At 42.9% G+C, this 10693-nt stretch overlaps 1 protein-coding gene across 9 annotated transcripts in view; it reads right to left on the bottom strand.

Annotated features, from left to right (window-relative positions):
• Nucleotides 1–10693, bottom strand: part of LOC308393605 (peripheral plasma membrane protein CASK-like) — a 52720-nt gene continuing 42027 nt past the window's right edge. For 2 of the 9 annotated variants that reach the window (XM_080877507.1, XM_080877509.1), the window contains 13 exons: nucleotides 10203–10281; nucleotides 9862–9947; nucleotides 9496–9564; nucleotides 9346–9414; nucleotides 9188–9223; nucleotides 8786–8824; nucleotides 8186–8382; nucleotides 6851–6984; nucleotides 5279–5359; nucleotides 3690–3770; nucleotides 3319–3521; nucleotides 3009–3092; nucleotides 1–1865 (listed from right to left, as the gene is read on the bottom strand). In XM_080877507.1, coding sequence (XP_080733633.1) covers nucleotides 1689–1865; nucleotides 3009–3092; nucleotides 3319–3521; nucleotides 3690–3770; nucleotides 5279–5359; nucleotides 6851–6984; nucleotides 8186–8382; nucleotides 8786–8824; nucleotides 9188–9223; nucleotides 9346–9414; nucleotides 9496–9564; nucleotides 9862–9947; nucleotides 10203–10281 — 1335 coding nt within the window. In that variant the 3' untranslated portion in view covers nucleotides 1–1688. Of the gene's footprint in view, nucleotides 1866–3008; nucleotides 3093–3318; nucleotides 3522–3689; nucleotides 3771–5278; nucleotides 5360–6850; nucleotides 6985–8185; nucleotides 8383–8785; nucleotides 8825–9187; nucleotides 9224–9345; nucleotides 9565–9861; nucleotides 9948–10202; nucleotides 10282–10693 lie in introns of all 9 variants that reach the window. The other 7 variants (XM_080877508.1, XM_080877510.1, XM_080877512.1 and 4 more) reach the window with 5 other exon arrangements.

Genomic DNA, 10693 nt, shown 5'->3' with positions numbered 1-10693 from the left:
TTTACTTTAAACACGTAAAAGGAAATATATTTTTTTTAAAAATGAAATAACAAAAAAGAACAACATTTCATACAGAAGAGCTGCTTTTCTCATTTGCAGAGGTAATTTACACAGGACTTGAAATGAAGACACTTTACTCAAAGTGGCACAACGGCAGCCAAACCACAGCTTGAAATATTGACTTTTTTTATTATTACTATTATATTATTATTGTTTTCCACTCCTCGAGCCTTCAACTGATGTGCCATACATGTGTGTGTTGTGCCACTTGTGGTAAAGCATGAGGTTATGTCACATACTGAGCTTCTTTTAAGGGTTAATATACACTGGCTCTTGGTAATTCACTCATGACGTACGCACCATTGAAACATTTACACACAAAATTTTAATCTTCTCTTCCCCCAGAAAAACAAGAATTCTCCTTTATTTTTTTAAATATTTTTGAAGACAACAGTTAACAGTTCCAAAAATGGTGGCTCTACGATTGGACCGATCCCACCTACGTGAAGCCCTGTCCTTCCACACAAACATTTCAACAAGCATGGCTCACTGAGTGTTAGGAGAGAAGAAATGGTTGTCGTGGCGCCGGTCTGCCTGGCAGAAAGCAGGGGTGTGCATAGGTGTTAGCCACTTCTTCCCCAAGGCTCTGATAAGGCAGTTTTTCCTTTTATTTTTTTTACCGTTGTTGTTTTTGCTTCCACTTCAGGAGCCGTGTTTAGTGGTGAATGTCAGTGCTTTTATTTCTTTATTTTTTTTCATAGCTGGTAATGTCTCAAAAACGAACTTCCAGGTCCACCGATTCGCATTTTGTGTACAAGGGAGCAGAGTAAAGACAGCCAGAGAAGAGTAGGCGAGACGTCGTGAAAACCGAGATGAGAGAATGCAGCACGCGTTTTCTTCATTGTCCATTTTGTGCAAACTGAGATGTAAACAAAGACCATCGAAGGCTGGGGAAGGAAGCATAGGACGTCAGGCTACAGCAACACGGGGAGAGACGACATAGAGGGGTGCAAGTGTGCTCGTTCAACAAACTGAAAGGCACAGAGGGCCGGTGAAATAAATAAGAGCTGAGGGAGAAAGAAAATGCCAAGTTTCCCGTGCTTTTCGTGTCACTCTAACTTGGACGTGGAGCTGAGGGAGTCGGTTGTCGCCACTATAGCAGCTTCTAATGTGCTTCAGAGTTCGGCCTGCTTGTCACAGGAGCCGAGGAGATTAGAGGGGAGAACGGAGTACCACAAGGAGTGCATTAAAAGGTCAACACGCACACAGGCAACCCCATAAGACTGCTTTATGGTCATGCTTGCTATTGTCTTTCCAATATTACCATCCATCATCAATTACAAAAGAAAAAGTACAAAATATCTACTACACTGCCCCACCACTCCCCACCATTCAACTATATTAGGACAGAACCATATTCACTTAGTTTTTTAGTCATTTATATATATATATGTATATATTTACACAACAATATGCCTTTCAGGCTGTTGAGAAAAGGGGCGAGGAGGAGGATGAAGAAGTCTCGGTAATGAGACATCAGTCATTAGTTTCTTCGTTTCTCTCTTCTTCAATAACAGTTTATCTACAGAAATGCGATTCTGATGAGAGATGTGATTCAGAGTTTAGATTCCACGTTGAATCGGAGATGGATCGTCGAGGGCAATGAGCGAGTTGCCGTTGAGTGTATGTCAGTAGACCCAGGAGACGGGAACCCACTGAGGAGTGGTGGACACCAGGTCCACGGCCTCCTCCAGTAGGCGGATGGTGTCGTCGATCTCGTTGTTGATGATGGTCTGGTCAAAGTAGTGAGCGTAGGTTTGCTGCAGCATCTCAGACTCCTTCTGTAGCCGCTGAAGAGATTCGTCCTGGTGGAGTGAGGGGGGGAGAGAGAGTGACATCAGTGCCCGGCTTTGGCTGAAGTACAGAGGTGATGTGCTTCGAAAACGCTGAACTCTGCACGTGTTCTTAAACTGACCGTCAAGGTTTTAGATAATGTTGCACCCACATTTTCTGCTTCAATTATTTAATGATGTGTTAATATTACACAAAGCAGGTAAGATAAGAGTCCCAGGATGTGGCTTTTGTAATAGTTTGAACTGGAAAAAGGAAGAACTGAGTCTGAATATATGACCCAATCATCTAATTAAAAGATGGCTCTTAAATAACTGCAGTATTTCTAGGAGTTAAATTGAACTAATTAGTTGTCTTTTAAATAAGTCTTATATATTAGGAAATGATGGAGTTAATATCTATAAGAATAAAGATGTAGCCTCATTTGTAATGGAGCTCAGCTCAGTGTTAGGGCTCAGGCCCTTGCCCTGTTCACTATAACTATATAACTATTTACCCCAGTAACAGTTCTGAATATGAGGAAGGGAAAATGGAAGAGAGAGGTGGAAGCCTGATGAAATAACAAGGCGTGAAGTTGCATCACAAATGAAAAGGCACCCAAACAAAGGGATTATTGGAGGGATTAGAGGAATTAGAAGGAATCAAAAGGTAGAGTAGTGAACGAAGCTAGACTGCTGCTATTTAAACAAACACAGAGGGGCACAGATGCTTTTCTACAGTCTCCAAACAACAAGTGAACTCGCACCATTTAATTTGTACTTACTGGCAGTTTCCTGCACCACTTTGGGACCTTGAGTGCACGTGAAAATAGGCATGCCAAAGGAAACACAAACATGCTTAAAGCAAACTGAGCACGTGCAGTGAGAGGAACGCACAGGACGACAGAAATGGAAATTAGGATGCTCTTTTAGGCTGGGCTGTCCAGTTTGAATTCAGTGTGTGGTCCTTTGACCCCTAACAGCAATTACGCTAAAGCAGCACCCTCTTGATTTACATTATGTAATGATGCTCTCATCTGTTTTCCTTCAACAACACACCATCGTAATTCAGACTAGAAAGCCAGCGTAACTGTGCCATTAGTATGAACTCGGTTAGTGCGTGCAGCGAAACATAACTGCCCAAGACGGGAAGAGCAAGTATAACAGAGAAGACCGTACCTCAGTCATGCCGGGGGTGATGGTGGGAGCCGCGATGAAGACGACGTATGGAGCAAACTCAGCTGTCCTGAGGATCTTTAGCGCCTGATGAGGAAAGAAAATCTTAAACTGTGTAGTTCACAAAGTGGCACATGAGACTGTTCTATCAGTGGAGAGGTTTTTTATACTGCCCAGACCTCCTATGTGAATTACTGCAAGTTCCAACATAAGGGTACTTTCACTTGAACTTATACTTGGCTTCTAGAGGAGATGGCTAATTTTGGGGGGCTTCTGGTTGTAGCAAGAAAATGTCCGAGCCGAGATGACTCGCCTGTGGCTCGACGTCTAGGATGGAGATCATGCCCTGGGCATGGATCTGCCTGATAGTCTCCAGCCTGGTTCCATACATGGCATCCTCGTGGCTGCCATACTCCAGGTAGTCGTTGTTGCTGATGTCCTGCATCATCTGCTCGTGAGAAACAAAGTAGTAGTTCTTTCCGTTCTCCTCGTCTTTCTTGGGAGGCCGAGTTGTGTCTGAGACAGAAGAGATGAATATAGAAGTTACACTCCCGATGATGACATTGTGGTGTTGCAACGGGTCAAACAGGAGAATCCACTTTGAAATTTAAATGTTTGAGTCATTCGTTTGCTGTCCAATCATAACAAGAGCTTGTTGTGGAAGTATTTAGATCTTGCTCTTACGAGGAATAGGGTAGGCAAAGCGGTCGGGATGTTTGGTGATCAGCGTGTTCTTGATGTGCCTCCGACCGACTCCGTGTGCACCTGAATCAAAGTAGAAAGAAGAAATTAAACGCATTAGTGCAGTAACTCCACACAGATCAATCAGTTAGCTTTAAGTCTACGTTTAGTAAGTTGCAGCGTGCTGACAGGAGTCCTCCTTGCCAGTCTACGCTATGATGAAGCGTTTATTCTCACGTCCTCCACAGCTGTTGTCTGGTGTCCAGTATTTGCAGAAAAAAACTAATGTATATGTTTCCGAATTGATCTTTATAGCTGGTGCTTCCATTTGCACTCCCTTGTAATTTTAGAAAATCAAAACTGATTATTAATCATGCAGCCCAGCACAGTAGCACCTGGTTTAATGTGATCAATGAGCACCATCAGTGTTCCCACTCCATTACTCTCTTGTAATTATGAGAGTTTTCTAATAATTACAAGATCCTGTAATTGCAGCTGGTAATGGCTGATTCAGAATAATACTTTCTGTATGTGCTCTTCACAGGCTGTCTGAATCACTGGGCTTTTTTCTGAATAGTTTTTGGTACATCTTAAGTACAAAACAAAGGCTAATTTTGGTTGTTTGGAATGGAAATAAACAAGCCAGACCGACAGGCTTACTTTGCAGTGTAGAGTTATTACACTAAGGTGGCAGCATCTCACCTGCCCACAAATATAACACTTGCTGATAAATGACGTCTCTGCTCCGAGTTTGTCTCTAGTTAACATTTAAAGAATATAAATGTGTATTTGTTTCCTGTTTTAAATGCACTGGAGATGTTACTTAGATGATCCTTTTTGATATTCAAGCATTAGCTTTGCCTTTTTAACTATGATGGTTAACTAAGCACACACACAAGTTGAAAACATAAATCAGAGCAACAAAAGTACATTTTTTTGTCACACCCGAATGATATTCAAGTACACGTGCAGACTTCAGGAAAGTGTAAGGAAGGCACTGCAGGTTTTCTAATCATTAGATGGTTTGATGTTCAGTCCCCAAGTGAAAGATGGATGTGCTTCAGTGCCCAAAAACACGATCTTCTGCCATTTATCTGGTTTTGAGGGCAGCGCCTCTTGCCCCCGGTCTACTCCCAATCAGAAACCCAAACACCTAACTGGCTCCTCTCAGGCAGCAGCAGTAGTTCTACTCTTAGTCCCTCCAAAATGACCTAACCTGCAGCCTTTGGTCAAAGGTTAGGATGGAGATGTAGCTGTAATTTGAGCTCTCTTCACCGCAACAGACCAGTGCAGCATCTGCATAACTGCAGACACTGCACTAATCCCACCGTCAGCCTCTAGCCCCTTTCTTGCCTCACTTGTGAACAAGTTAGCTATACTTAAACTCCTCCACCTGGGACACCAACTTACAGTGGATTTATACTCTGTTAAATCTACACCGTAGGCACGCTGTAACCACAAACCCCTCGGAAAGCCTTACGGCACAACCTGATGTGCAACTATCTTGAAAAGCAGAAGAGCTACTGAACGGGCCAGTCGTGCAGGCTGCACGGTTTGTAGTTGTAGTCATTTGCTTTTCTGTGTTTACTTACCAAGTAAAACCAGCGTTTTTCTCTTAAATGACGGCAGTTTAACCACCTCCTCATATGTCACCAGATCTAGTTGATCAAACACTGCATCAGAGAATAAACAGGATTAGCTATAAGTATGAAGAGGGCATGCGTTACATGCTAATTATAATGGACAGTATGAACTACTTAAACATGTTTTAGCGTATAAAATGAACTCCATAGATGAATTTTGAAGTGTGTGCTTAACAAATGAATGCCTTGTTCTCTCTGGTAGGCATGACAAAACACAGCAGCCCTCCAATAAATCCTGCTTCATCAAACCTCATGTTGCCACTGTACAAGGGTATGTTGTTGCTCCTAACTTTATATGAAGCAACACCTTTTGTAAAACTCCAGCCTTCATGAAGCAGAATGTATCACAGGGCTCTTTTCAGATCACTGTGCTGTCAGATGGGTGTGCCTAATAAGGTGTCTAAGGGAACACATGCAATGCTGATGCTAATGAGATTAACATTCATTCAAATGTTTTGTCCCTGTGGCATAAATCAAACCTGGGATTCTCAGTCAGGCGGGTTTGAATTATTCAAATGCCGCCATAATGTACACCAACTGCTCATTCAAACAGGCACACCCGATGAAGGTCGAATGCCTCGAGAAAGCATTAAAACCTACTTATTTGCACTAACCTTGGTAAAACAGAAAAACTGAATCAAGCTGACTAACATCTCTTTAATCTGAATTACAAACCAGAGCAGCTCATAACAAGTCTGACAAAGCCGCTGTCATTCAAAAGTCAAGGAGACATCAGGAAGAGGACGAGGCATGAAAGCAGAGAGAAGGAAGAAATACGTAGAAGCTGGATGCCAGCTCTCTGGAGTTACTTACATGCAGCCATGTCATTGGGTAAGAGACAGCATGAAATATGGACAAAGGGTGGGAGCGGAAGGGTTAATAAAAAGACACCATAAAAGAAGACAAATCAAACAAAAACCACCATAACAAAACTTGTTAACAGAGCTGTTAGTCACTGAAAATGAGGTCAAATTGAGACGGCAGCAGAAGAGGTCTGTCAGAGGGAAAAGGCAACAGACATGCAACAGTTACACATACAGGATCATCTACAGTCACTACAACAGGGGCAACAGTGCCGTTACAAGGTTAGCAATAGTCTTCATCACTTCAGTTGAAAGGACATGTGTCACAGCCCTTCCTTTTTATTGCCCAAACAAGATATTAAGATTGTGACTGCACATTTATTCATCTACTGCACATTATCAAGGAGATATAGGAAAACAGTTCAGACAATGTAGCTTAGTTATATAAATGAATGAATAAGAACAGGTACTTGAGTACAGCAATACTTGATAGCTATTAAACCTTTGCTTATGAATCAAAGATCTCAAAAAATATTCTTGTTTTAGTGAAAAGGCTTCACTGCCAGGCTGCCTGACAGGACTTGACAATATCTGGGACTAGTTCCTGTCACCATCACCACTGCAACCCCTACTTAGGGTCATATTACAGTTCTGCATTAGTGAGCGGTCAAGTTACCTGCTTACAGTGAGTGAGTGTTAGTGTGACTTGTTGGCTTACCTGCGTTGTGCTTGGCCAGGTATTTGTCTTTGTACTGTTTCTTCTTCTTGCCAAACCAGGTACAGCTGGCCTGCTGTTCCTGTTTGGTCTTCTCCATTGCTATACATGCCACACGCCTGAAAGCAACACATGCACTGTTGAATGGCCACATGTGACCAAAGGTAAATGTCAGTATGTGAGTGTAGAAGGAATTTAGCATTTTACAATAATGCAGAGGGGAATCATTCAAAATAACTTTTACCCTGCTTTACATTTATTTATGCACACTGACACAAGCACCAGCATTATGGTGGAGGGACTAATGTTGTGAAGCTACCTCCATCCCCCTCTAGGATACTGGTTAGTTCCAGGCTTGAATCCTGGCAGGGGTGCCTGGCTTCACAAAGACTTCATGGCCAACATAATAAGGTGTGTTTTAAAATAAAAAGCTTCAGTCACTGATATGCATTTTTATTTTAAACTACAAACTTGTATTTTGAGCTTTGTGATCGACAGCGTGCATATTTGTGAACTTGTGTGGTGACTGCCTACCGTGCCCTGGCTACTTGACAAGTGTGGTTCAGATGAACTCGGGCATGTAATGCCATCACTAACCACAGCAAACACAACAGGAAGCAAGACACTGAAATTTACTCAGGCCCAGGTTGTAAAATGTAGGTCAGTGGAAGAAGGACCAATCATTCTTATTGTTAGTACAATGTTAATACCACTCACAGCGCACATTTAACATATAAAGGCTGTCAGATTTACATTTTAATGTTCTCGTCAATGCAGTCTGGGATTCACACAAACACACTCCTTATTTTCAAAGGCTAATCGCTGCTAACCGGCCAGCCCGTCTCTTCCTGCCTGTTTTCCTTCTGTGTGGCCAGCTCACTGTGGCATTCTGCATCCACACAGGAGCGCAGAGGCCAGGCTGAATCCAGCAGGTGCAGAACTGGCTCATGTGCTGCTGCAGGGGAGTAGTAAACTAAGCTCTCTGTCCCCAGATAACAGGATTTCTGTTCCCGAGTTTGTCTTTAAATAACAAGAACATTACAAAGATAGAGTGCCTAGTTTTCCATAGTTGTACTACACAGCATGAGTACAGCAAGAACAGTAGTCTAAGTACATTTGTACTGTAAGCGCATCTGTGAGGTCATCCTTCAGAACCATGTTTCTTCTACACAATCACCAGCTGTCATGTTATTAGAGGTGCATCTGTAATCACTCAGGATAGTCTGGATATTTTTACTATTTAGCAGCCCTCCACTAACTTCATCAGAAAACTCCATAACAGCTAAGACTTGCTACAGTTTTAGCTTCAAACTGGCGTTGAATGTTTGCTGCACTCACCATTCCTGCAGTTCAGGTGAGGGGATGAGTCCGGCTGTGCCATTCTTGGTGTTCTCCAGCTTTCCTTGCCACCAGTTGTGGTCATCCTTGGAGATGATCTGAATGATGTCACCTACGCGGAAGCGGATGCCGGCTTCCTTGCATGGGATGAGGTCGTCTTTTGCCGGGTCGTACTCAAATTGAGCGCGTACATAAATCTGTAGGTGCAGAACAGTGAGAAAAGCCTACATTAGGTGAGGAGAGGACGACAAGGCAAGCTGCCCTTATGAAGAGACCGGCTGCTACACTGGCAAGTAGTCAGAAATAAGACAGCAGTACAAAAGCCAGAGCAGGAAAAAGCACAAACACTCAGACTGATGAACAGCGGGACTAACGTGATCGAACAAAGAGCTTTGCTGCGTCTCTGCCTGCGGCTGGATTCGTTGGCTTGTGCACATACATCCATATTCTCTCTACTGATGAATTATTATGAAGCCTAAGCTTTGACAGCAAACATGGGATCTAAGCACCATTACGATGAGGAACCAAACTTTGCGGGGCAGGGAGGGGAGGGCTGAGAGGAGTCTACTTCTACGCAGGGTCCACCAAGCTCCATCTTACCTTGATGGACAATTTGTCCTTGATAGCAGGTCTGCAGATCTATGGGGTTGAGAGCATCACACACACACATACAGTATATCATGCAGTAGAAAATGTCGGGGGGAGTCAAGAAAAAGGTTATGAGGAACCCATACAAAAATACAAAGTTTGTGCTGCATTTTATATACGTGTGTGTGTGTGATGATGGACTTTATCATGCAGAGGATATAAATGACAACTTTTGTTCTATAGTATGTGCTCTCTCTCTCGGATGGAGGCCCTACAGTGAAGACCAAGACTGTAATCAGAACAGGTGGAATGCGAAGGGGGGAAACACGAGTGATGTAGGTACATACATGCTGTGTAAGCACACCGTTGCATCGGGGGAGTGCACGTGTGGTGTAAACAGTTAGGAAATCTTACCTGACGGCCTTTAGGCTGAATAGTCGATGGCAGGTCCTATTTGGCAACACACAAAGAGACTTTTAGTATTTTAAGAGAACGATCTTAATCCAGATCCATTATCAAGACGATTTGTTGCTATGAGCTTTCACTTTTGGTCACCGTTACGCTGAACGTACCAGGATGGAGCTGGTCACACTAGCATGACCATTTGCAGGTGACTGTCGAGATAAATCCGGAGACTCTTTCTGCAACGGGATATAGAAACCTAAGGATTTAATTCCCCACAATGCACGTGAAACAAAATGTGTGCACTGATAGTTTTGTACCTCACAAGACATTGACTGGGATCGGTAACTGGGCACAATCTTGAAGGTGATGCTTCCCCTCATCTCTCTCTGTGGAGACGAAGAGCATTTTTTAAAAATCTTGAACCATTACAATAGTTCAATCACAGAGGGACCACTGTTGCTTTTATTCACCCCCTATTTCTAGTGTCCCCTAGTAGTTTTTTGGACATTAGAAGTAAACAGTTTTAAATGTTATTAATATTCAGGCACTAATAATGATGCTACTTGATGCCATCTTTTGGTACAATACATCACTAACATTACATCTTTAACGTGCTGAATAAATTCAAACAAATGCAGTGATATCAGCTGAAAAACTGCCTGCTCAGAGCTGGTGTGACCTACCAGCATCTTCTGGAGCTGTTCTACCGTCTGATTAGCAACGCTGATGCCATTAATCTCCCGGATCTCATCTCCTACATGCAGAGTCCCTGAAGTGCAGAAAGAATGAATTAATAAAGGTTACAAACGAGGCTCGTGGGTGTTGAGACATCAGTATTTCACAAAGCAGAGACTAGGAACACCCCAAGAGCCCAGCCAACGTAGAGTCGCGTTGTGTCGTGTCACATTACCAGAAGTCACTCCAATGTGAGAGTACAACATAAGAACTATCACACTTTGTTACTCACAACCCTTACTAGATGAATGAGAACATTTTAAATGTCATCACATATGACATGATTTACCTTGTCGATGGATCATCCCACCATGCATGATGCGGGCCACAATGCAGTGGTTGAGGTCGTTCATTTTCAGAGTAATGCCCTGGAACAGACACAGGGTCAGCGCATAACTATTCAGTTTTTTCAATTCAAGTTTATTTACATAGCACCAAATCGCAAGAACAGCTGACTCAAAGCACTTTATATTGTAAGGTAAAGACCTTACGATACTACAAAGAAAACCAACAATTATAGGAGGAAGTGCTTTGACGACAGTGGAAAGGAAAAACTCCCTTTTAACAGCAAGGAACCTCCAGGGCGGCTATCTGCCGCGGCCAGTTGGGGGTGAGGGGAAGAAGACAGGACAAAGACGCTGCTAATGTCCAGATGACAGCGTTTTCATTAGCCTCTGTGCCACACCCACCATTATACTCTTCTATTAGAAATAATGCTGAACCACATAATCACAGTAGCTGTAGCTAATTTAGTTCCACTGTTGTTGACATAAAAAAGGT

This window comes from Rhamphochromis sp. 'chilingali' (assembly GCF_963969265.1).
Source record: "Rhamphochromis sp. 'chilingali' genome assembly, chromosome: 3".
NCBI classification, from domain to species: domain Eukaryota; kingdom Metazoa; phylum Chordata; class Actinopteri; order Cichliformes; family Cichlidae; genus Rhamphochromis; species Rhamphochromis sp. 'chilingali'.
The sequence above is the reverse complement of the archived record's forward strand: the minus strand, read 5'-3'. Positions and strand labels throughout refer to the sequence as shown.